Raw genomic sequence first — 27,793 nt, forward strand, 5'->3', positions numbered from 1 at the left:
TGTGATCGGAGAGGGAACACAGGATAAACATGGTTACAATGCACCCTGGCTCTCTCATGCAAGGCATGTTTTAGCCCAGCGGTCAAACCCTGGTTTGGCCTCAGGTTTCGCATTCCTCCTTCCCTCACCTGCTACATCAGTTCCTCCTTTACTCCGTTTGGAGACAAGGTTTCTGCTACATCCAAATCATCCCACGAGGGCCCACCAAACCAAAACTGCAACCACAATCCAATTGTTGTTTGGAGGACAAGCGGAGACCATGGTTGGGTGTTCGGAAGGAAATGGCAAACTATGGTTTGCTTGCAAACAGCAAAGGGAAGGAGTTGTAGCAGGGAGAGGAAGGACGCACCACCCAAGCTGGAGGCTCTTTCCATACCAAAGCATGGTTTATCAATATATGAGAACTGAAGGTTAAAGTGGTGTAATGGTTACAGTGTTGGACTAGGATCTGGGACATCTAGGTTCGAATCTGCACTCTGCCGTAAAGCTTGCTGGGTGATCTTGGGCCAATCCCTTTCTTTTAGTATAACCTCGGCCTCATCTACCTCACAAGACTATTATTATGAGGATAAAATGGAAGAAGATCAATGTACACCTGCCCCCTCTGGAGGAAAGGCAGGCAGGACAAAAATGTACTAAACAAACGGATAAAACAATTCATTTGCCCATTTTTTCCTTTACCAACAATTGGGATTTTTAATACTTTGCCTCTTTACAAGTCATTTTGCACTGTTCAATTTCTGCAGATGATTGTGTATATGCACTCTGAGAGTGGGTTAACTGGAACTAGATGTACACAGGAGGGGACAAGCAGGAGAGGATGAACAGTCATTTCCATGAGCGCTGCTGCAGTTCTTGTACCAAAAAGATGGCTGACAGACCCCTGTTGTTACAGCCTCTTCAGGTATGCCTTTTCCTTACACTGTCACATAGCTGTGTATGGCTGAATGTGGGGACTGGTTCCATTTGGAAAAGGATGATGTTCCAGGGGATATGAAAGCTCTAATGTTTTGAAGGCCCTTCCTGAGATGCATGCAAATTGCATGGTGTTGAAGCTGGTGTAGTGGACAAGAGTGTTGGACTAGTATCTGAGTCCTGGGTTTGAATCCCCACTCGCTGGCTGGGAGATCTTGGGCCAGTCACACTCTCTCAGCCTAACCTACCACACAGGGTTATTTTGAAGATAAGCTACATTCAAATCGCACAGGGTTATTGTGAAGATATGCTACACTGTGAAGACATGCTGCATCCAAAATGGAGGAGAGAATTATGTAAGCCGCTTTGGGTCCCCGTTGGGGAGAAAAGCGGGGTATAAATAAATTAAATAAATATACCAAATATTGCAAATATCTGCAAAGTTGCAAATGTGAATATGCTAAGAATGTCAATTACTTTTTCTTAACAGGATCTAGGGAATGCAGATGGTGTGAGGGACACCATTCTCTTTCACTGGCAGCATTCAAAACGGTTCCATTATACCTCTTTACTAGGTAGCTGCTCTTGCTTGGCCACTTTGGGGTGCATATGCAAGTATAACTCTGTTCTTACCTACAGTAATTACCCCAGACACGAACAGCTTGTTAACACTTCTGCTGACTTCTTAGTCCATATCCTAAAAAAGGGGGGAAATTCCCCAGATTAAGCTGCCTGCTCTCCAAGACACCAAAAAAATAATAATTTTTTTTCCAGATCATGCATGCCAGGGAATTAAGAATAACTCAGGGAATACAAAAGCACTCCCCAAACGGAAATCTGGACTTCCTAACAGCAACTTCAGACTTTTTAAAGAATTAGTAGGAAAGGAAGCTTATGTGATTCGTACTTCCTCTGGCTCTTGAAACAAAGTTTAGAAAACACACACGCTCATGGGAGGGGGTGACAGGAAGAGAGATGCACACTGCAGACACTGGAGCATTTATGTAAACTGCTCACCCCAGTTGATTCTCAAATGGTATACTGGAAGTACAGTAATAAGTGAAAGGCGTATCTGCGACAAATCAACAACAGTCTAAAATGTATTTATGTATCTTCATTCGTGTTCTGTCTTTCTTCCATCATGGAAATAAAGGCAGTCGACCTGAGATTCCAAAGAAGTCTCTCATCCAAGCATTGCTTAAACCCAGACCTGTTTAGCTTCACGCAAGGTGACTGTACCAAATGCCCGGACTACAACCATGCCCCAGGCTATCTCCTCTCAACTTTGATGTAGTTTAAGGAAGGCTCTCATTACATAATAAAGACAATGATGAGTCAATTCAATTTTGGACTATACATCTTGACCTGCCTTCAGCTCAGCAAACCCCTTTTGGTGAAGGTAAAAGTTGGGAAATGTTTCAAGTTCTAATGCTACCTATTCTCTACACTACTCGCCTCCTGTCAAGGTTGAGACATGTCAATCTGTGCAACCGACTTATGGTGAACCTAGCAAGGGGCTCTGAAGGCTAGTGAGAAGGAGAGGTAGTTTACCATTGCTGACCCATGGGTGTAGACAGAAGGTGTTGCTGAACCATGGGCTTGCCTTCCTCTGCACAGTCTTCCTTGGTGATCCCCCATCCAAGTATCAACCCTACTTAGCTTTCAAGATCTGACAAGATAGGGCTATACCATGCTGCCTTCCAACTAGATGATACACATCCACTCTCAAAATGCAGAAGAGCTCCACACTGGGCCTCCTGTGGAAGGCAAACACCCCAAACCTCCCCTAGCTAGCCATCATTAGACAATATTCCAGGCTACACTTCTTGAGTGATGAACAGAAAACATTTCCTCAAAGATGGCATTATGTATTAATTTCTTTACCTCCTAACCCAGGGGTACCCAACTTTTTTTTTTTAGCTTGTGGGCACAGGGTAATTCTGACACAGGGTAATAGTGAAACCATGAAATGGCTGTCGCAGGAGGTGGAGCCAAACAAAATGGCTGCTACAGAAGACAGGGCCATACACACACAGAGGAAGCCCAAGAGCAGGGAAGAATAGGGGTAATATAAAAATACACTGGAAAAGAAGGGTGAGAGAGAACAAAACAAACACTGGTAGCAGCTCCCAGTGAAATAGTGTTATGTTAATCTGCATAGTCAGTCAGCTTTTCAGGGGCCAATCAGAAGCCCAGGTAAGCAACAGCCCTACCTGGCACCACCTACTTTCTAAAACACTTGGTGAGCATCAAGAAAGGTGTTGGCAGGCACTGTGACGCCCATGGGGACCCCATCCTAAATTCTCATAGTTCAACCTGGATCAAAAACAAGTCTCATAAAACTCAGCATGCACCAAAAAAAATCCATATATAACATTTCACCTTTCTTTGAAAGACAAGAGGAAGGCTCGCTGTTGCCTTCAGAAGTGACACAGTAAACCAACAGTTGGGAGTCCTTCATTCTGAACCTCATGCCCACAGAACCATGACTCACACGAATGAAGCATCTTGTGAAGAACAGATGGCTCCTAAAGCTGTACCAGCTGAGAAGTGGGGAGAAGTTAGAGTCAGGGCACAATCTGAGATCTTCTGCCACTGATTAATGTGTGGGGACTGCAATTTGTGAATTTAGCCAGAGAACCATGGAGTCATTCTGCATTAATACAAGATCTAATCCTGTGCATGAGACACTAGAAAAGGATCTAGATTTGTTTAGAAGAAAATCCCTCCTCAATTCACACAGTTCTACAATAATGTATGTATAATACTTTTTAGATTTCTAAAATAAATCAGAGTCAAGTACAATGCTTCATAGATTTTAGCAATACACTGCATTTAGAAAGCTGTGCTTTACTTCTTTTATTTATTTTATTTAAAACATTTACTAGCCCCTTTTCTACCTTGCAGCACTCAAGGCGGCTTACAATGTAAATAAAACGATGGTTATAAAACATGTCAAGGACGACGGTTTATAATCTCAATTAGGACTGTTGATAAATTAAAACTAAATTAGTCAAATGTAGTCCCAAATAAAATTGTCTTCAGTTGCCTCTTGAAGTTCAAAAGAAAGGGGCTGGACGTACCTCCCTGGAGAGGTTGTTCCATAATTGTGGGGTTGCCACTGAAAAGACGCTCTCTTGTTTGCCCCCAGACACAAATCTAGGAATCATTAGTGTCTCCACAATAATTTCTTCCCTTAAAAAGACCAACAATGTAAAAGCATAAGAAGATAGTGAATGTCCCTAAATACCTAGAAGTACAGATGTGAGGACATGAAAAAGAAAAGGAAAACTTTAGGAGTGAAAAGTTTCCCACTGAGATCCTCCCACCAACTTTTCAAGTTTGGAACACTAAAAAACCCTGAAATGAAATACGTTTTCCTTTGGTTTGAGTGACAAGCTTTTAAAGACAAGGTTTTACTCACTCAAAATGAAGGTTGTTATGTAAGCATCAAAAGCATTATATAATGGCAAGCCTTGCACATACTGAGGACATAACATTGTTTCAGTGACATAGTTATTGTTTAAATGTGGCTGATTTCCCCACCACAATTAAATGGTTATGTGTGTGTGTCGCAGTGGTTCCCAAACTTTTCAGGCCACCGCCCCCTTGGTTCCACAAACTCAACCCCAGTGCCCCCTACCCTATCGAACAATACAGTTGAAGGGGCCCACCTCTAGTGCCCCCCTGCTGCCCCCTTGCCTCTTAGTGCCCCCCTAGGTAATCCCATCGCCGCCCAGAGGGTGGTACTGCTCACTTTGGGAACCACTGGTCTAGCCAAAGCTGACTTATGGCGACCCCGTAGGATTTTCAAGGCAAGAGACATTCAGAGGTGGTTTGCCATTGCCTGCCTCCACGTGGACTGAGAGAGTTCTGGGAGAATTGTGACTGGCCCAGCAGGTTTCATGTGGAGGAGTGGGGAATCAAACCCGGTTCTCCAGATTAGAGTCTGTCGCTCTTAACCACTACATCACGCTGGCTCTCTTAAATGTGTTATACTGTGTATGATAATTCTAGACAATTGAAGAAGTAAATGTTAAGAAGTTTAACATGATACCCAAATGCACTGCTGGGAACTTCACAAGACGGTTCCTGTCCAAATAAAACACTTTATTTTGCTTATGGTGAAACCTGTGTTTGCAGCTCTCTAGTATTAGTTACATTTGTAATTTCGCTTGTGGAAAACAAAAGCATTTCTTGTTTTTAGATTTCATAAATGTGCCAAATATTTATTTATTTTACTTCATTTATGTCCCTCTTTTCTCCCAAATGGGAACTCAAAGTAACTTACAACATTCTCTGCCTCTATTTATCCTCATAACAGCCATGTGAAGTAGATTAAGCTGAGAGTTTGTGACAATATTATACATGATAGCTTTGTCATAAATAAAGTGTTTATGTTTGATAAGGAACTACTGCATGTAGTTAACCCCCCCAAAAAAATTTCCACTAAAAAAGCAGGGATCCCCCCATTGGATCCCAAAATTTCCATCCATATCTAGAAGGCCATTTGTCTAGAGTGCTGGAGACTCTTGGCATAAATGAACATTAAAGCCCACTCAGTGTAAAGCTATGAGAAATCATCTTCCCATTTGGATGTCAACATTTACGGCTGGATGCTCATGCATATTTCAGTATGGTTCAAGAAGGTCAGTTTGAGAGCCAAGGGGTGTGTCAAACAATGCATGTTTCCCTTTATGCCCTTCTTGGGGTTTCATGGAAGCAGGAGGTCAGTCACCACTAGCAACTGGATTAGATGAACTAGACCAGGCCCCCCCCCCCAACCTTTCTGAGCTTGTGGGCACGTTTTGAATTTTGACACTGCATGATGGGTGCAACCACAAAATGGTCTGTTGCAGAAGGCGGAGCCAAACACAAAATGGCTGCTGCGGGAGGTGGAGCCAACCACACAGAGGCACAATCAAATGGATCTCCAATAGCCAATCAGAAGCTCTGCTGGGTAAGAGCCACATCTGGCTGCACCCACTTTCTAAAAGCACTTGGCGGGCACAAGGAAAGGTGTTGGCAGACACTGTGACACCTATGGGCACCACTTTGGGGACTCCTGGACTAGATGGAGTGGATGGATGGGCAAAAATAATAGGATCTGACTTGTATAAATACAGAAAGATGGGTCATTCTCAATATTTATAGAGTTTGGATATTACACACATGAACATACGAAGCTGCCTTATACTGAATTAGACCCTTGGTCCATCAAAGTCAGTATTGTCTGTTGGTTCTTGTAGGTTATCTGGGCTGTGTAACCGTGGTCTTGGTATTTTCTTTCCTGACGTTTCGCCAGCAGCTGTGGCAGGCATCTTCAGAGGAGTAACACTGAAGGACAGTGTTACACTGTCAAAATGTCAGGAAAGAAAATACCAAGACCACGGTTACACAGCCCGGATAACCTACAAGAACCAATGAACTCTGACTGTGAAAGCCTTCGACAATATTCAGTATTGTCTATTCAGACCGGCAGCGGCTCTCTAGGGTCTCAGGCAGAGGTCTTTCACATCACCTACTTGCCTTTAACTGGAGATGCCGGAGATTGAACCTGGGACCTTCTTCATGCCAAGCAGATGCTCTACCACTGAGTCACAGCCCCTCCCCTGTAGTACTAGTAATACAGAAACGTTGGGCTTGCTTTTCAATATAGCAAATGGTTTCTATATGTGCCATCCTGCAGAAGAACAATTGTTCCTTAAAAAAGGAAATGAAGGTTGCGATCTCTGTTCATCTCCTGACTGCACATAAAGAGCCCTCATTCTAAACCAAATTTATATATTGGCTACTTCACCAGATAATTTCTCACCAACACATAACAATTTGAACAGAATCTATATTCCAAACCTTGCCAGTGCTGCTTCATGACACAAAATGGATTTCCAGTCATTTTGCAGCCATTGAACATACAAAACAAGGCATGTACACCGTTCCGAAGTCCCACTGCCTAGAGTTCTCTGGATCCTAACACAGGAGCACATAAAGCTGCCTTATACTGAATCACATCCTTGGTCCAACAAGGTCTGTATTGTCTATTCAGACTGGCAGCAGCTCTCCAAGGTCCCAGGAAGAGGTCTTTCGCATCAAATAATAACATAAGAAAAGCCATGCTGGATCAGACCAAGGCTCAGTTGCACAACTTGCTTGAAAACAAGCCTTGGACCATGACCTTAGACCATAAAACAGGGACCAGGGCCTTTCAAGAGTTTGATCACCCCTAGGTGCCTCTAGGAAGTCCACAAGCAAGACTGCAGCAGCATCCTGCCTGTGTTCCACAGCACATGTGAAGAAAACGCAGAGCTGAAACCCTGTAAGTTCTTGGGAGGGGTGGTAGCAAACACACCAAACAAAGCAAATCTGGGAAGAGATGTGGCAAAGAGAATGGCACATCAGAGCTTGTACAGTGAGGAGACAAGCGGGCAGCAATCCAGCCAGATGTTGTGATGGCATCGCAGGGGAAAGGAACCTGGTGGCAGCAGCTGAGAAGAGGAGGAAAATAGGACCCCCTGCAAGACCTCTCAGGTCCCCCCTGGTGAACACTGATAGACTGCCACCATGCCCCTTAGGGACAGTTCACTCATTATGGTTTTTAGAAGAAGAATTATGGTTTTTTATATGCCAACTTTCTCTACCACTTAAGGAAGAATCAAACCTGCTTATAATCACCTTCCCTTCCCCTCCCCACAACAGACACCCTGTGATGTAGCTGGGGTTGAGAGAGCTCGAAGAGAGCTGTGACTAGCCCTAGATCACCCAGATGGCTTCATATGGAGGAGTGGGGAAACCAACCTGGTTCCCCACATTAGAGTCCGCCGCTCATGTGGAGGAGTGGGTAATCAAACCCGGTTCTCCAGATTAGAGGCCACCGCTCCAAACAACTGCTCTTAACCACTATACTACGTGGGCTTTTAGGTATACACCTAAGATTTTAAAGTGCACATCTAAACTAAAATATGTGAATGAGAGAAAGCACATGTCTAGAACACACACATACATATCACACAGGTAGACCTGGATGGCCCAGGCTAGCCTGATCTCGTCAGATCTCAGAAGCTAAGCAGGGTCAGCCCTGGTTAATATTTGGATGGGAGACCACCAAGGAATACCAGGGTTGCTATGCAGAGAAAGGCACTGGCAAACCACCTCTGTTAGTCTCTTGCCATGAAAACCCTAAAAGGGGTCGCCATAAGTCGGCTGCAATTTGACGGCACTTTACACACACACACACACACACACACACACACACACACACACACACACACACACACAGAGAGAGAGAGAGAGAGAGAGAGAGAGAGAGAGAGAGAGAGACCTGGAGAACCAGGACTGGTTGTAGTTCCTTCTTAAGTACACAAATCCAGGTTGGCAGTGACTTAATGTATGAGAAGTCCCTTTTTGCTGTTTTTTTTTTTCCCTCAATGAAAAAGCCAGCTAGGCAGGCATTTATAATAAGTGTAGAGCATGAAATATCCACAACCTAGAGGTTCTCCTCTTCTAAGTCAAATGGGGAAAAAAGGCTTCAATCGAGCCTGCAGTATGATGCAAAACAAGAGCATGTATTATTTAAGCACAGATGGCACCAGCAGCCGCCGAGCTCGACATTTTCCCATCCCCCACTGAGAGAAACCACCCGACTGCCTGGCCCGCTGCAATCCAATCATTTCTGGCTTCCCCAGTTTGATCCTAAAACCCTAGATTCCAAATCACAGAAGGATTAAAAAATGACCTTGGGGTTAATGGGCTTCTGGGGCTTGTGCGTTTTTTCTGTGAATGCACTTTAGCCTAGCCAAAAGCAGGTTTAATAACAAGATCCCCCCCTATAAAATAAAAGAGGTAACTGATAACGAATAGTCCACACATGCATAGGCAGCTGTAGCTGTATTTCAGAATGTGCATTGAAAGAAACCACAAAACAGTGCAGCCTTAAAAAGAAACTCCCCCAAAAAAAACACACATCTGGTCATGGAAGCTATCTGCTTCAGTATCAGCAAGTGTTTCTGATGGTGTTTGATGCATCTTCATTTGATCACAGTTGCCAAGTAACTGACTTCTATTTCAAAGGAAACAATGGCCGACCTTTAACCTTTCCCAGATTACAAAATGTAGCTGTGGAAGCATTCCATCTGACCCAGCAACTGTGCTATTTATTGAAACTCTGAGAGATGTCAAACCCAGCTTGTGAGATTTGCTAAGTAGCTCTCAGGCTAAAATATTCAGAAATCCTAACACTGGAGAAAGCACAACTACGAACATGCTGAGATCGAGGAAGGGAGGGTATCTTAAAACTGCTGCTTGAATAAATGGGAAATCTGCACCTAAAAAGCTCCAAGCAAAATCCATATGGGCTCAGCTCTGCTCTGTTTTTAAATCTCACCCCCTTCCTGCATTTCCACCATCCTGATAGATAAAAACACATATTTTGGTCTGCAGACAGACTAAATATACTGGTATGGCAACCTCTACTGCGAAAACTTTGCCTCTATATCTTGGTTCATGATCTTTCCCTGTGGACATCTGCACTCTTCTTTCAACAATTGGTAAACCTGAATATTATTTAGCTTCTACTCAAATCCAGTTCCTGACTTATTACATGTAATTTAAAAAGGGACATAAAGCACCAAACCATGGAATGGAGTCCTAGAAAAGTGCATCTTGCTTCATGCTGAAACATACTTTACCGCTAGCAAAGAAAAACTCTTTTATTTTACACCGTTTATCATTTTAACTGTACAAAGTGGTACATCCTCCCCCATCCCAGACTAAGAAGAAAAGCCGCCAATCCAAGAAGAATTGAGACTGATAACTGGATTGGGAGACAGTTCTGTCAAGGCAGTGTTAACAGAGCATAAAATGGAAGAATGCCAGTTTGCAAAACAGCTTGAAACTCAATCTGTTTTGTTTCTCAAGGAGTTTACGAGACATCACAAAAAAGGTGCAGCATTTGAAAAACAAGCCTGAAAGGACAAAACACCTTTTAGAACAGAAGCAAGCGATCTTTTCAAAAGCTGCAGAAAAAAATATGCTAAAGGACTTGCTATCCCAGTACCACGGTATGTAGTTTCTCAGAGGCTGTAAACAAAAATCAAGATTGGGGTATGTGCAGCACACGTTTCAATTCCTTTATCTTTTTTGCCTCTACTTATAGGGTGCAGTGAGTGATAATACCAACAAGTGTAGAAGCAGCTAGACTTTAAAACTCACCTTAAATACACAGATTTCAATTACAGTTATAACTTCACTGTTCTTTGCTGCCTAACACCCCCATCACCTGCTAAATGGTATTGCCCAAAATCCATCAGCTTTTTAATTAGTAATAAAACGTTCCTTTTTTCACAAATTCTGTTTTGAAGTGAAACTTCCTGCATATAATGCAGAACTGCTTTCCCTTGTCATCAAAAACAGAAATATACAGACAGACTCAGCAATGGGGGGGGGGGGATAACATTCCACTGTTTTCAAAGCAAAGTCAGGATTGTTTTTCTGATCCGTTCATTGTACCAATGACATTGGGGCTGACAAGAGAACAACAACAACAACAACCAAATGCAGCCTGATATCCTTCCATTTAAAAAAGCAACCCCCCCACAATATAACGGACGGGAAACCGAAGCAACCTGCTGCGTTTATAAACGGCAGGCCTCTCCTTTCCCCTTCCGGGAAGGATGATGCCGATGATGGGAAAAACAGAGCTTGCACCCTTGCTTACCTGATACGAACAGTTTTCTTGGTGTACCATCTCAGTACATCATACAGAAAGCAGCCACTTAAAAGCCAGGAACCTTTACAGAAGCCACACCGTTGAAACGCACAGCATCCGAAGGAGGAGAGAACGCCCTTGCGAGGAGAGCGGCTTGCCACAGATTAAAATGGATGCTGCTCCTGCCGTTTCAACCTGCGCAGTGGCACTGCCTTGGCTAGCGAGAAGCACAGCGGAGCTCTTCTCCCCAGGGAGCCAGCAGTGAGGTTTAATAACGTGAAGCCACGGCCGATCTGGGGAAAGGGGTGGGTGGGTGCTCACTCATCGCTCACACAACCAGCCAATTATGTTACAGGCACAAAGGAAAAGATCAGTGAGAGGCTGGTGTGACCTTCTGGTGCTTTATGAAGGCGGTTAACTGATGTGGAAACATCCTAGTCCTCATTAAAAAAAGAAAGGGGGGGGGGAAGGAAGAAGATAAATCGATACATTCCCTTCAAACCGCTGGCACCGTTCTCCCTACAGTCATTTTTCCTGGCGGTGCAGACAATATCATTTGTAACTGGCACAGTTCTAACAACTTCCAAAAAGCCAACAACACTTCCGTAGAAACAAAAATTCACAACCCTGTGTTATTTTGTTTAGAAAAAAATACTGCTGTTTTAATTAGTTTAAAATTAATTAATCATTTAATTTGTTCTGGGAAATAATAATTAGGGGTGTGCATAGGTTTGCCAACTCTGGGTTGGGAAATTCCTGGAGATTTGGAGGTGGAGCCTGGAAGAATGGGGTTTGCGGAGGGGAAGGAGCTTAGTGTGGTATGATGCTATACAAATCACCCTCCAAAGCAGCCATTTTCTCCTGAGGAACAGAATTCTGTAGTCTGGAAATAAGTTGTAATTCTGGGAAATTTCGAGGCCCCACCTGGTGGTTGTCAGTCTTAGGCGTGCAACCAGATATTGCTGAATTGATACGAGGTCTGATATTCCCTGTATCAGACTGGTAATATCCAACATGCTGAAAGGCTTTCTTGGTATTTTTTAGTTTCAATACTTTGCTCTTGATCAATATTGGGAATATCTGGAATCAGGTCAGGAGACCTTTCACTAAACACAGCTGGTTCGTCGCATTAACAGCCCTTTAAACTTTAAAGGGCCATAATTTTCAATGGGCAGATCTGACCTCTAAAGACCTTAATGGAATCAGAATCTGGAACAGAAGAATTACTGAGCTTGATCTAGTAGTAAAGTTCTGCTAACAAAAGGGGGATATTTTTGATTCACCTCTTCCACTGCAAACCTTGAACTTGCCCCTCATTTTGTTCGGGAGGGGGGGCATCTCCCCTTTCCCAGGAACAGCAATTCAGGCTGCAGGAGGATGAGGGAAGCGAGAATATCCCAGTCCTTTGACGGAAATCCCTTCCATCATCAGACATCATCATGGGATCCAACCCAGTAATAATTCATCCTGTCATTTTCAACACATCTGTCTTAAACACGCAATGGTGATTTCCCACAGCCTTTTTACTGTGGTTAAAGGCAGCTCCACACCTTTACACAGAAATTGCGTTTGCTCAGGTACATCAGTGTTTCCATCAGCAAACATGTCAAGTGCAGTTAACGGACACACAGCTTTAAAACACCTGTGTGCATGTTCCTGGGAGCCCCAGGCAACCAGAATGGAGATGCTGCTGCTGAGAAACTGAAATTATTCTTCTCACTTGTGGAGGAGCTGGTGTTTAAAAATGAAAAAAGTTACACTGACTCCTAAAAACTGGACATCTTTCCCTAGACCTGAATATCTCTTTTGTTTCTTAAGCAGAGAACAACAACTGCATTGTGTGCTGTTTTTCCCCCCTGGAACAGAAATGCCTTGATTTCAGAAATCAACATGCACTCAAATGTCTCTTGCACATGGCTCATTCAATTACTCCAACACAGGGCAGTGGCTGCATCAGCAAAGGAATGCACATGGAATTCTGTTTCCTACACAGATAAGGACTGAAATGGCTATCCTGCTTCAGAATGAGCAGCTCTGGCAGATGCTCTAGCAGTCTTTTGCTTTAGAATCAGGGATAGCCTTAGACATTCTGGGAGCTCTCTAGGCCCCACCTGGAGGTTAGTAACCCAACTAGTGCAGATCAGGCCTTCCAGCCATCTTGATGTGTGTTTTGGATCAGCTGAAGTTTCTAGTCACCCAAAGCAGTTGCCCATAGAGTACATTATCGTCGTGCAAGCTGGATATAATCAGTACAAGGATAACTGACCAAATAGTGCCTTGTGAGGGAGGACCCAGCTACTCCACCTGCAAAAACATTAACTGCTACAGAAGAGATCTCCATCTGTAAACCCAGACCCCAAAACATAACCACATGTTGTAAATCGGCTCTTTAAATGAAACACAACCCCATTTAGAAAAACCTGATTCCACAAACCCTGATGGGCTTTATTTAATCTCTCCAACTACCCCATTTTTTTATTCCACCCTTCCTCAAAGAAATTTAGGGTAGTAGGCACAGTTTACAGTATTATTGCCCAAAAGTATTTAAGTCTTAACTAAATTAAGCTACAGTTTATCCAGCCCAGTGCCAATTTCAGGTGCTGATTCAAGACATCCCATTGCTTTACCTGACTCAGGTTTAAAGTAGAAACACAGCTGGGTGCCAGCCATGTACTTCAGCCCAAAACTCAAGCTGAAAGAGAGGTTAGCATTGGGGGTAGCACAGAACCTTCAGGAATCCCACACTTCAAGTGCCATGGGAGAAACTGTTCTCTCCCTACACCAGCTTCTAGAAACAAGATGATAACAAGAAATGGAGAGACTGGAAGACAGTGCTCCTGATATCTATCTCAGTCAGCCTGTGCAGGAGGATACCACAGTCAGTGGTACCCAAAACAGCCAAGAGGTCCAGGAGAATCAACACTGTTGCACTCCCCCATCTCTCGCCTAGAGATGGTCAACAAGGTTGACCAAGACAGTTCCCAACTCAGATGGAGACTGGACTTAAATGAGTCAAAATATTCTGTGTCTTCCAAGAAAGCTTCAAGTACCTTACCAACAAGGAGATATTTCCAGTAGCCATTGCAGCCTTCCAGATCCAGGGTGGCTTTTTAAGGGAACAAAACAACTCACTTTTTCAGTGAAGTATTTACTACACCTCCAAATCCTGCCAGGCAATCTCCTCTGGCTAGATACAATAAACTGTGACAGGAAGGCTCATGCACTGAAATGGTAGGATGCCTCCCTGTATCCTCAGTCATCCAAGTGATTGAGATAAGATTGTATTCCGGTATTGTGGGATTGCTAAACTCTAACTTGCAGCCAATAGGAGAAATTGCATTTGTGAAATGCTTTGCAAAGATGTCACAGTAAGCTACTGTCTGATCCTGAGTCAGAAGTTCATTGTAACAGAACCTTACAACCCAGTGCGGCTCTACTGCATGGAATGGTACCAACACAATGGTAGCAAAGAAAAAGGCATATTTCTCTACCATCCCTACTATTGAATAGGCACAACAATATGTTCCAGACAGTACAATCATATTTACAATTAGTCTCCTTCCAAGTATACGGAAGGTTGAATTAGCCGGATAACTAATCCTGACTTTTGATTCATGCAAGTGCTTACTTAAAGGACATGCCTCTGGGACTGATTTTTGAAAATGTAAAGGAAGAAAGAAAGGGTGCTTTAGAACATGTTGCAAAGCCTCTCACTCTTTCCCAGGGGGCATCCTAGGGAGCTCTACCATCACATTTACAATACTCAGGGTATTGTTTTAAAAACTGTCTGGGCTTACAAAAACAGAGAGAGAATCTTGTTATATACAACCTCCTCATGACAAATAGATATGTCATAAAAATCCTAATGAAATTATTCCTGGCTTCACACATTATTGCTCTATTAACAGCTGAAGTGACTCAGAGCTGTTTCACAACCCACAAATTTCTGATAAGTATAGCTTGAAGCTTTGGCGCAGCAGGTGCAAACAGTGAAATAACAGGCCACGTAACCACTCCTTGCTTTTACGGCTCTGTGTACGTGAAGGAGAATTTTGCCAAGAAGAAGGTAAGACCTTTCTGTTAGGAAACTGGCTGCCTAGAAAATAAGGCTGTTGCACATTTTTAAAAAAATCATGCAAAACAGGTGCTCCATCCTTGAGCAGGGCCCTTTCCCTAACAGATATTTATTTAGTTTCAGAGGGTAGCTGTGCTGGTCTGCAGGAGAAGAGCTAGATTTGAGTCCAGTAGCACCATAGAGACCAGCAAGATTTTTGGGGTATAAACCTTCGAGAGTCCATGCTTTTGAGAGTAAATCATTGATATCTGATGAAGGGAACACTGACTCTTGAAAGCTTATACCCTGAAAATCTTGTTGGTCTCGAAGGTGCTACTAGACTCTAACCTAGATATTTATTTATTTACTTTATTGATAGTATGCCTTCCTCACTGAGAATCACGATTTAGAACAATGCAATAGGACAAGTACAATAAACAGTGTAATAAAGTTGGATGCAAAGTTAGAAAGCAATGCAGTAACAATTAGCCACTGGAATAACATACTGCACTATGGGATGTTTAGTTATGTTTATTAAAACATTTCTATCCTGCCTCCCTCTCCACATCCTGAAAAGGGAAGATTCAAGGAAGACAAAGAACAGGGTTTGCTTGGCCCTTTACTGTAATAACGGATAAATGCCTGTGCAGACAAATGCACCAAGCTCAGATTGAAGACTGATTGGTCTGTCAATGATTATCTCATGAGTTCACGGCTCAGGTGAGAAATGAACCAGCCATCTTGTGGGCTGACTTGTACCTTTACAAGGTACAACAGGAGAGGTTGTCGTGATGCACTCCTCCCATCTTCTGAAGCATTAATGTTGCCTCAGACATGGGGGATGACCTGGGAAGGAATGGGTCCAGAACCCTTTTCTGCGGCATCTGCACCATTACATGTATGAACTTTCCCTTACTGGGGGTTTTGTGTGTGTGTGTGTGTGTGTGTGTGTGTGTGTGTGTATGTTCCATCAAATCACAGCTGACTTCTGGCGACCCCATAGGGTTTTCAAAGTAATAGAGGTTGGGAGGTGGTTTGCCTTTGCCTGCCTCTGTGTCACGACCCTGGTATTCCTTGGAGGTCTCGCATTCAAATACTTGCCAGGGTCAGGGCTGAGAGTGTGCGACTGGCCCGAGGTCACCCAACAAGCTTCTACGGCACGAGTGGGGTTTTGAACCTGGTTTTCGCAGGTCCTAGTTCAACACCTTAACCACTACATCATGCTGGCTCTCTGCAATCATAATTAGAAGAACTTAGAAAGCCAATCTTCCTTGAAGTCCTCAACCAGTACAACAAAACATAAGAATAATAAAAAAGAAAAAGCGCAACTAGTACTCCTTTCTTTCAGTCCTCTGTTCTTCCAGTGCATGGATTCAAACATATTTTGAATTCCTCAGGCCTGCTGAAATGTCTCATTCAAGCGGGACAGTTACGCCCTATTTTGGTATTTCAGGTATTTCTATGACTGGAAACTCTTAATCCTTTAAGCAGCTGAAAGGGGGGGGGAGAGAAGGAATACAGATTCAGTGAATACAGCTAACATGCAGCATTATCAACCGCCTTAGGAATAATTCCACACAAAGAGAAGTGAGTGCCTTTAAAAAAATTATCCATGCTCTAGGGGCATACCATTTGCAAGATAGCAGGACATCTGTTCCATTACTGTGGAATTCAACCAGTTACCTCCACATTTGCAATTTTCTACTGTAACATAACTTGAGTTATTAATACCAACTTCAAAATAACTGGCATGCAACTCAAAAAGAATGGTGCTTACCAATGCATGGTATAGTGGTTAAGAGCGGTGGACTCCAATCTGGAGAGCTGGGTTTGATTCCCCACTCCTACACATGAAGCCAGCTGGATTACCTTGGGCTAGTCACAGTTCTCTCAGAACTCTCTCAGCCCCACCTACCTCACAAGGTGTCTGTTGTGGGGAGGGGAAGGGAAGGTGATTGTAAGCTGCTTTGAGGCTCCTTAAAGGTAGGGAAAATCAGGGTATAAAAATCAACTCTTCTGCAGCTCTTCTTATATGATGAAGATTCTGTTTTGTTTTGTTATGAGTTCATATGATTAGGGTGAAAAGTACTGATAATAATGCTATCAGTAATATATAGCCCAGAGGTTTCAGGTAGGAGGGCCGGATATGACATAAATGTCACTTGGTTGGGCCGGGTCATGCCTCAGCAGCCCAGATTGAGAGTGGAGGGGGTGGCTGCCTCTTGGCCCAGATAAGGGGCTCTCAAGGGGCCAGATCTGGCCCTGGGGGTTATGTTTGACACCTCCGATGTGGACTTTGGCTCAGATCCACTGGGGTTCTTCTGCAGGCACAAGGATTTCTGCCCATGAAGATCAACTTTCTTGACTCTCCTCTCCTGCAACAGCCCAAAATGCTCCCCATCCTATTCCTAGGACACCAGTCTCCAGGAACAGGATACTGAGGGCATTCCAGGGAGCTGAGGGTGTGTGTGAGGAAGTTGCATTTTGTGGATGGAAATCCTTGCACTTGCAGAAAAACTCAAGTGGATCTATGCCTTTCAATCCCAAATGTCCAGTAACAATGGCACTATTGAATAATAAATAATTTGCCCGAGATACCAACAGCATGTTCTTCTGTACTGCTACAAGTAGAGCTTCTAAACAAAGCAGAGAACGTAGATTTCAATGGCTTTGCACACCCAGATACTGGCAACCTGACAGAATATGGCTTTACTGGTCAGGCCAGCAAAATACTGGCTGGTTGGCAGCTCTGTTCAGTGCTTGGGGACATCCGGAGTTCCTACCACCTTCCAGCAAAATATCAGGATTTAATGCGTTGAAAACCCCCGAACAGACTGATTCCCTTGTAGAATGATTTCAGGAGCTAGTTAGTTAATCAGAAAGAAATGTTATCTATTTGCATAGTACAGAAAAAAACACAAAATCCACTTTTCTCAAGCCATAGCATGTTCACTGTAGTTGTTATATTTTAATGTACCTTCCAACCATCTCTGCATTACCTATAAACTTCTAATCTGAAATCTCTTCTTCCGCTTCCCCATGATGGAAAGATGGCACCTCACACACACACATCTTCAAGGCTTACTTCATATGGAAGAAGCAGAAAATCACTGTATGGGCTCATGTTCCGTAGTGCGCAAAGTAATGTTGTGTGTCAGTCCATGTGCGAGCCAATCAAACTCAATTACAACCTCGGGATCACAAACTTGCAAGAGATAGCCTCTGTTCTGATGTGGACAAACTGTGTTTTTTCATTATTATTTATTTACTTCATTGATACCCAGTCTTTCTCCCCAAAGCAGCTTACATCATTCTTCTCACCTCCAATTTATCCTCACAATGATCCCGTGTGGTGGGTTTGGCTGAGTGTGTGTGATTGGCCCAAGCTCACCTAGCAAGCATCCACAGCAGAGTGGGGATTTGAACTTTGGTCCTCCTGACACTTGAACCACTATACCATGCTGGCTCTTCTGGTTTTATGTGAACCCCGTCCCCCCGGACGTTCTTGGACTCCTGCATTCTCTCTTTCTCCTGCTCCTTATATGTAGCTCAGAATTTAACCGTTCCTGATTGCTGATGAATCACAATTTGTTGCAATGAACAAATCAGGTGAAGCAACAAACTGCAGTTTGTTTTCTTGCCTAAAAACCCAGGATTCCAAACACAGATTTAATCCAGGCTTACAGGCAAGAGAACAAGCCATAGTGTGTCAACCTTAAAAAACAACAACACAATAGCAAATAGCAGTCCAATAACAACCAGGAAGTCTTCAATTTCTGAACTGCATATAAGTGGCAGAGGGAAAGAGAGCACATCAGCAGCACAGACAAAGCACAGTAAGGCTTTCTCCATACCTTGGAGGCTATTGTGTTATCACTGTGGCACTGCAATCATTTGCAAGAGAACTGGTTTGTCCACAAAGGACAATCCAGCTGTGAATGATTGCTATAGCACAACAATGGCACGTTATCCAAAGATGCATGGATGCAGCTTATGTCTGAATACAGCAGGAGGATGCTGGATAATGGGTGAGTTTTCAGTAATTCACACCTATGCTTGCTGCTTTGTTTTGAAGAAGGATTTTAAACCTAAATCTTTAAATCTGCACAAATCTTCAAAGCACAAAATAACATCTTTGTTTCCGCTTTTCAGATTGGGCTTCAAAGATTCCAACCCCAATCATAACCAGGTTTACTCAGCAGGCCCACTGATAGTAGTAGAATTCATGTCCAAATAAGTATATTTAGGATTGCAGCCTTACGCTTGATATATTACTTTGAAGAATCTTTGCAGAAACTTACTACAGAGGTCCCCAGCACTTTTCAAGCTCCTAAGGGATTCTTTTATTACCAAGAAGAGTAGATTTACTGTCAAAACGCAGATATATTTCAATATCCCTTTTTCAGAAAGAAGAAATTAATCTCAAGTCTCGTGGGTATATATAAAAATAACATATAAAGATATTCTCCCACTTTCAATGTGATCTGTTGTCGGGGAATTTACAGCTAAATCATAAGCGAAAGAATAATACATTTCAAATGATTCCTTAGGTATAGAATTCCTTGAAAAGTCAACACTGCCTCTTGTTTAAATAAACAGCTCTCCTCTGAGGTTTGTGGAAACTCTAGCCTCTGGCAAAGACAAAGAAGCATGACTAAATATGGGCAAGTATGCATAACAAGATGTAATATGTCATTTGTGTAAGAGTGGTGTAATTATTATGGTCTCAGAAGTGACCAGCCAGTGACTAATGTTTCCTGCATCTAGGAAAGGATAATGTAGGAGTGTGCACTGAGAGAGAGGGAGGGAATTCATATTTAATGTTAATTGTCCGCTTAAAAGGCCCCTTGCCTAACTTGAAGTGACTCTATGCACAGAACTGCCATGTACATTACACCAACCCACAAGACAACCACAACAGAGGCCAACAATCTAGTGGTTATATGAATGCAAAATGACTGTGAGCTGTGGACAGATGATGCAACTTGGTGGTAGACCAGGTGCTTTGTGTGCAGAATGACTCAAGTTCCAACTCTGGGGATGCTTGTTTCAAAGACTTCAGGTGTCAGGTGTTGGAAAACACCTTTCTATGCCCAAGAAGCCCAGGAGGCAACTGCCAGCCAGAGAAGAGAGCCTTGAGCTATATTGGCCAATGGCCTAACTCAGTATGGTAGCTTTAGATGAACTGAGAAAGCTCGGAGCTGTATTAAAGGGTCCGCAGAGCCTATGACTTATCTCTGTGGGTTATGTCTTTTGTTACACAGGTCTTACTCAAGTAGGAACCTGATTACAGTATCCCTGTCATGTGAAGGGGTATTATTATTATTATTCCCATTTAAGCATTACTTTTTTGAATGTACCTCAAGCAGGTAACAATATTTAAAGCAACAGTGCATCAACATTTATTAAAAACAATCAATGGACCATATTAGCCAGCAGGACATACTATAAACCAGACCTCTGCTCTTATAAAGGACCTACTGCATGGATCTGGTCAACTTCCTTCAGCAAGGAATAACACAAAACAGGAGCCACTACCAAGAAGGCACTCTTTTCAGCACAAGACAGCCCTCTGTTAAGGACGGCGGCACCCACAACATGGCCTGCAAACTAGGTGGCAATGCTTCAAGCGGTTCATATGAAGTACAGTGTGTACCTCACAGGGTCACAGTCAACTTGTGTCAATGTACTAAAGACAGTGACAGGGTGGAATTTGTGGAGATGTGGGTACTGGATTCCATGGGTGCGCTCTCAACCATTTTGTGCAAAAAAAAAAAAAAAAAGCAGTTTTTTGGTTATAATATAAGTCAGCATAATCTTTTAACCCATTTCCTACTCGGAGCCCTATGACATTCTTTCTCTCCCAAGAACTAGGCTCATTTGTTCACAGTGGGTAGCAGTGCTAGTCTGTCTGCAGTAGTAGAAAAGAGCAAGAGTCCAGTAGCACCTTAAAGACTAACAAAAATATTTTCTGGCAAGTTATGAGCTTTCGTGAGCCACAACTCACTTCTTCAGCTTTCATGAGCCACAGCTCACTTCTTTGGTATCTGAAGAAGTGAGCTGTGGCTCACGAAAGCTCATACCCTGCCAGAAAATATTTTTGTTAGTCTTTAAGGTGCTACTGGACTCTTGCTCTTTTCTACTACTGTAGACTCATATGTGTTATCTTTAAGCAATTGGGTGGGGGAAGATGTAAAACCAATACTGTGGTTTGATATAGACCAGAAAAGAACCCTCTCTAAAAACACAAAGAACAGGAGTTTTCAAGGCAAATATTTAAGGTTTTAAGGAAACTAAGAGTTTTCGATTTTTTTTCTTAATTCTTCGTGTCAAGAAAGCTCAAAGCCATTACGGGCAGCTGAGCTGTGATCACAATCACTGACTACAAAATTAAGTCATAATTCAAAATAGAAACAGCACTTCATTCTCTTAGAAATGTGTAAAGTAACATTAATTTTTTGGGGGTCAGGGTTGGAAATCATGAGCTGCATTAATAAGAGAATATACCACAAGCACACTTAGAATATAAATAAAAGATTTCTTTTTTTTTTAGTCCTTCTTTCTCATTGAGATGCAGGCATCCAAGATTTTTGGCAGCCCCCCCACCCCTGCACAATGACTTCTGACATAAAACAAAGGAGAGCAAAAGAACCAGTATGGATAGGGTCCCTATTTGCCCAGTTATTAACCGGGCTGCCCACGGACTCTCAGCTGGTCAGTGGGCGGAAGCAGGCCCGCTGAGGGGGGGAGTGATATGCGCATGCGGCATGATGATGTCACTTCCGGGTTAATCCTGGAAGCGCCACCATTGCGAAGGGGACACTAGCATTTTTCCATAGATTTTTCGAGGACAGTACTAGAGAATCCTGCATGATGCCAGCGCTTCCGGGGCAAACCTGGAAGTGCTATCAATGCGCTGCACATGCGAATTGCCACCCCCAGCCCTGCCTCCTGCCGGTGGCTAGGGGAGTAAGGCGGTAGAAAAAAAATTCGGTAAAATTTGGATTCCGCAAAATTCGGCCCATTTTTATTCGGGAAATGCCAAAGTCAGAACTCTTCCTATTCGGATCCATGGAATTCGACATGAAGTTCGGCGTTCCCAAATAAATTCAGCCGAATAAAGCCATTTAAAGCACATTCACAGCTTTCCACAGCTCCGCGGGGGGCATTTTTGGAGGTAAAGGTCCCAAACTTTCAGGGTAGCTTGGAGGGATCCTACTTCCATGAACCCCCAAGTTTGGTGAAGATTGGGTCAGGGGGTCCCATGTTATGGGGTCTGGAAGGGGTCCTCCCATCAGCCTACTGGAATGAATGGGAGCAGGCATCCTTAATGTGCATCTAGAGAGCGGCAAATCCAAGGCAAAACCTCCCATTGTTTCTTGTTGGCTATTTATGCACGGGAGGTTTTGCTTTGGATTTTCCGCTTTCTACATGCACATTTCCCCCAGACAAATTCTCAAAACTCTGCAGGGGGGCTTATTGTTGAGATTTGAGAATTTGGATGGTGAAAATGTGCATCTAGAGAGCAGCAAATCCAAGGCAAAACCTCCCATTGTTGCGGACTGATAAAAGGCGGCGTTGTTTACAATTTGCTCCGCTTTACCTTGGGAGCAAAGCCCCACTGCGGCTCTTACTTCCGAGTAAGCAGGCCGGAGGATCAGGACTGCCCGCCCTTTCCTCTACATTTCACTTCCTCCTGTCACTGCTTCCTCAGCCCCAGGGGCACCCAAAAACAACGAAGACCAGGGTGGGGGGGAGTTGAGGGAGGAGACAAAGTGGCTGAGCTGTCACTGTCAGGGGAAAGGAGAAATCCTGAGCAGGGTCACCAGCGGGGGGGCGGGGAGGGGGAATAAGCAGGATGCTGCATTGTACGGCACACGACACCACTGGCACATTCACACATGCACGCCCGCTACACGCCATTTCCTCTCCCCCATCACGTAAAAGAAGGCAAAAGCTCGGATTCTACGGACACGGCCCACAGAGACAATCAACCCCCCCAAGCAGAAAAGGCCCCCCCCTCCCGCACAACAAGAAGATGCAAATTCCAAACGAAGGAGAACAATGGGGCAACCAGAGAGAGACAGAGACTCACCGACCCATACTGACCTCCAGGCGAAGGTGGCAACCAGTGAAAACAGCAAAAAAAAAAAAACACTAGCGCAGAGGCAACCAACCCCCCCAGCAGAACAGCCCCCCTTTGGCTCCCCCCCCCACAATCTCCCCCCCCCCACACACACACAGGAAAAAGGTTATAGAGAAAAGCCCCCAAATGGGTCAAACTGTGGATGTCTTCTCTTCCAGCAGAAGCAGGGGTCAGGAGGAGTAATCCAATCGGATTCCAGCAAGCAGCAGCAGGTCTGCTCAGCTCAGGACCTCTCACGATCAGCACAGGAGCAGCAGCAATGGAAGGAATACAGACGCACACACACAGACTCTCTGGCCATTTATGCACGGGAGGTTTTGCCTTGGATTTGCCGCTCTCTAGATGCACATTTTCCCCGTCTAGATTCTCAAAATTCTGCATGGGAGCTTATTGTTGAGTTTTGAGAATTTGGATGGGGAAAATGTGCATCTAGAGAGCGGCAAATCCAAGGCAAAACCTCCCGTGCATAAATGGCCTCTCTCTCTCCCCCCCAGGCCAAACAGCAACCTGGGACCACGCACACGCACCCCCCCCCCCACGGGGATCTCTCTCACACACAGACACACTCTCTCTCCCCCCCGGGCTGCGCAGCAACCCGGGACCATACACATGCACCCAAACTATCCGAACTAGAAATCACCGAATCGGGGCAAATTTGGCTGTTTTTCAGTTCGGATGGAACCGAATCGACAGTCCTATAGGGGAGACCTGGCAAAGCTGCACATGGAGGATAAAGTCCCAGAATTTTCCCACAGACCTTTAAAAAAAAAGAGAGCTGCACACAACAAATAATGAAACCTGATATTAAAAAGTGTATTGCCTGCATTTACCAGAAATATACCTACATAAATATAGTCGCCTTGTTTGGACTGCTTTTTTGTCCTAACCTTTTACTTGTCATGAGCTTGTTTGCCTCCACCCAGGACTGCCTCTAGACTGAGCTCTTCCTTTGCTTTGTCCATTTGGCCATGGCGTAGGCCTGTTCATTTCAGCTGCAGCTCCAGTCTTGCAGAATGTCTTCCGGGGTGTGTGGGCAGAGGGCCCCAAGGATGACCGCCTTTCACAAGAAACACAATGCTGCTCATTTCAGGTGGGCGTTTTATAATGAATTCTATAAGGGGTTATTATTTTGAGGGGAAATTGTACAGCTGCCTTTCTAAAGTCTGTATTTGAACACACATAGGAAACACATAAAGCTGCCTTATACTGAATCAGACCATTAAGGTAAGTGTTGTCTACTCAGAGTGGGAGTGGCTTTCTATGGTTGCAGGCAGAGTTCTTCTAATGGCAGATGCCAGGTATTGAGCCAGGGACCTTCTGCATGCTGAGCAGATGCGCTACCACTGAGTCCTTAGTTCTATTATGATCACTTGTTACCTGTGGACCAGGGTGGGTTTTTGTTTTGTGTGTGTGTTTGACAATGCCATGGTCAGTGGAAAAGGCAGCATATAAATATTTTAATAGACATATAAATACTTAAATTGGAGGATTCAATGTACAGGGGGGGGGAGACAACAGTGAATTAAAGGTTAAGAACCACTGGATTAGACATCCATCATTAAAAAAATCAAACAAAGATTCTGCAGTTCTATCAGCAGGCTATATGTTATCAGTCCACATTCAGAGACAGGCAACACGCACAGAAATATTTTCATCATAAAGGACCACAAGCACATATCTTGAAGGGATCATCCTGATTCTCCTTACTAGAATTATGTGAGCCACTGAAGTACTAGATACTTATCCGGAGGTTTAGCCTAATCCCCCTAAAGCTGTTTTGAATGTCTTGCCTGCAAAAGGAAAAGGGGGTGGGTGGGAAGGCCGCTACATCAGCCTGGCAGTAAATATTTCACCACTGACTACAACCATGTTTCTTTTTACTCTCCCCTTCCAAAGCTTTATGCTTCTAAATATACATAATTGCCCCGAGGGAAGGCGATATTTGGCCCCAAATGTACTGAGTTTTTATTAAAAACATTTTTATCTGCATCCTTGTACGGGCTTTTTTTGAGAGCTCCCCTTCTGCTAGAGTAAAAGTTTATTACAGATTTTAGGACACTGGAGAGGAGGAAGAGTTACTTGCAGGATTTAACAAAGCTGTAAAATAAGAGTTGGCTCATGCATTTCAGCCGGGAGGTGAAGGCTCCTTTTATGTGGCAGTCTGAACGCTGGGCAGGAGAGGGGAGAACAATCCCCATTGCACCAGTGGTGGAAATGGTCTAATTTCTGTCCCAGTGATGGGGCAATAGCAACTTGCAAGATTACTGTACCAGCGTTCTGGTGGCTAATAGGTGGCACTGAAGTGGTGAGCAAAGAATTCTATGAGGTTGAGGAAGGGGCATAACTTGAACCCAAAGTTTTTTTCATATTCCTTAGGAGCCCCGTGGCTCAGAGTGGTAAGCTGCAGTACTGCAGTCCAAGCTCTGCTCACGACCTGAGTTCAATCCAGACAGAAGTCGGTTTCAGGTAGCCGGCTCAAGGTTAACTGAGCCTTCCATCCTGCTGAGGTCGGTAAAAGGAGTACCCAGCTTGCTGGGGGTAAAGGGAAGATGACTGGGGAAGGCACTGGCAAACCACCCCGTAACCAAAGTCTGCCTAGGAAACGTCAGGATGTGACGTCACCCCATGGGTCAGGAATGACCCGGTGCTTGCACGGGGACCTTTACCTTTACCATTTTTAGCATCAGCATAATGCTGCACTGGTGAACACCAGCAGCATAAATGATTTCACACATCTTTAGAAGGCAAGAATAACACATCTGAGCCAGCTTGTCCTAAATGAAATGCCTCTCCTAGCACAAGTATCTGCTTGAGTCTGCATGAACTAAAGGTAGGAGATAGGATCAGGGTACCTATATCCTCGATCAAGTGATCCTCTCCCTACTCAATTCATTACCTATAACTTAGAAATAAAAAAGGGCCTTTCTTCATAGCTTGTATAGATATCTTAATATGAGACAAGGAAACATGATTCATTCTCAGTTTTTGAAATGAGAAGTCTAGACTAAGCATATACTAAAATGTGTAGTAATAAAGCAGGAGCAAGTGCTAACGAACTTCTTCCTTGCAAGCACACATATTCACAGTCAATTTGGGGAGGGATAGTGGCCCAGAGCATATGCTCTGCATGCACGGTATCCCAGGTTGAGTGCCTGGCATCTCCAGGTGATGTGTAGGACCTTTACCTGAGACCCTCCAGAGCCACAGCCAGTCAGAGTAATCAACATAGACTTTGATAGGTTTTTGGTAAACATTCTTTCAGCATCACAATTATCATCTGATGTTGACAGATTAATCTATTTGTTATCAGATATGGACCCTTATATTTCCTGAAAAATGGCACTATTTGGCCTGGTGGCCAAGAAAATCAGGACAAAGCAAATCTCGAAAGGTGTAAAGCTTTATAGAGCCGAATGGGCATATTTTAATTTCTTAATTTCTGTATTATTTTTAATAACTCTGGTTTTGTATATTTTAACTTGTGGTTATGCTGTTTTAGATTGTAACAACCTATGGTCTTATACAATAAACTTGACATGACATGACTCTGATAGTCCTGCAGTCTGACTCAGTATCAAGCAGATTCATTCCTTCAGAAACCAAACTCTGTTTACGAAAGCCATTTGGGGGGGGGGGCAATTACATCATACTTGGCTGCCAACTTGGAAGGCTTTAAGAGGGGAGTGGACATGTTCATGGAGGATAAGGTTATCCATGGCTACTAGTCAAAATGAATACTAGTCACGATGCATACCAACTCTCTGCAGTATCAGAGGAGCATGAAGTGCTGTGGATCACAGACAGGAAAATGCTGCTGCAGTCATCTTGTTTGTCGGCTTCCTAGAGGTACTTGGTTGGCCGCTGTGTGAACACACTGCTGGACTTGATGGGCCTTGGTCTGATCCAGCACGGCCTTTCTCATGTTCTTATGTTTCAGTAATTAAGTAGACAGTGCCATCATTATATTTAGGGTGAGATTTGCTTCATGTTTTTTTTTAGCAAAGAAGTGAGTAGCAGCACACTGTGGGGAAACAAAGGCAAGAGTTTGGACCATATGGGCCTTTGAAATACTCTATCTTAAACTTCTGGTAGGGCTGCTGAGCGAAGCACTGTGTCTCCCCGGGGGCTCCCAGTGGGGGAACCAAGAAACGTGTCAACGCACCCCCCCCGATTCCTAAATAGTGGAACGGGTGTCAGGGAATCTCCTGCTGCCGATGAAGAGCAGTTTGACTCCTGAACTCTCTGAGTTTTAAGACTCCGGAGATTTAGAAGCAGTCCCGCCGGCTTGAGGGGTTTTACTTCGCTGCAGACGTCTCTTTGGAATTAGGCTTCGCTCTCCCCTATCTACTACCATCTAAGCAACTATACAGAAGTAAGAATACTTACTCTCCTAAAATCTGAGTAAGTTTAAAAGAACTCTTTTGTTTTACCTGGATTTGGAAGTCCCGGGAGATTGCTAAACACATCTGTCGAATCCATATCTCCCCACCCAATGTTTAAATGACTCTTTAAAAACAAGAAAAGATCAGATAAACCGGCAGGAATCTTATCAATTTGATCAGTGGGAAGACATAACAACTAAGCTTTTTGAAAGACGCTTCAGTTACCAATCAGGAACTACTACGTATAAAGGGGAGGGTGGAGGAGTAATCCCCCCCCACCCCGAAGAGTCGTTTTTCTAACTAAACAAAGCTTTCCTGCCACGTCCTTCCCGGAAACAATCTATCATCACGAGAGAGCCAGAGAACTTGGAATCGGAAGTGTGGCATTAGTGTGTAACTGGCAAATATCTCCCAAGTTCCTGAACATAAGGAAGACAGAAGGTTTACAACCCTGATTCCTGCAGCACCTCTTTGTTATTTACTACACTGGTGTATTTGCCTGGATTTTACCAACCAAGTTTTAACAGAATTTTCAGAAGTAGCAACTATGGAATATCTGACTAAACAGCTGGAACAATTCTCTGCTTCGATGA

At 43.8% G+C, this 27,793-nt stretch overlaps 1 protein-coding gene across 3 annotated transcripts in view; it reads right to left on the bottom strand.

Moving 5' to 3' along the window:
• The window catches only part of SCHIP1 (schwannomin interacting protein 1), a 174,433-nt gene that overhangs the window by 55,875 nt on the left and 90,765 nt on the right, over positions 1-27,793 (bottom strand). Inside the window, exon 1 of one of the 3 annotated variants that reach the window (XM_056849460.1) lies at positions 10,628-10,690. The exons of the other annotated variants lie outside the window; for them this stretch is intronic. Within the exon in view, the coding sequence (XP_056705438.1) occupies positions 10,628-10,657 (30 nt within the window). The 5' untranslated portion in view covers positions 10,658-10,690. Of the gene's footprint in view, positions 1-10,627; positions 10,691-27,793 lie in introns of those variants that run through there. 3 annotated transcript variants of the gene reach the window in all.

The sequence above is a fragment of the Euleptes europaea genome, chromosome 5 (assembly GCF_029931775.1).
Source record: "Euleptes europaea isolate rEulEur1 chromosome 5, rEulEur1.hap1, whole genome shotgun sequence".
Lineage (NCBI taxonomy): Eukaryota > Metazoa > Chordata > Lepidosauria > Squamata > Sphaerodactylidae > Euleptes > Euleptes europaea.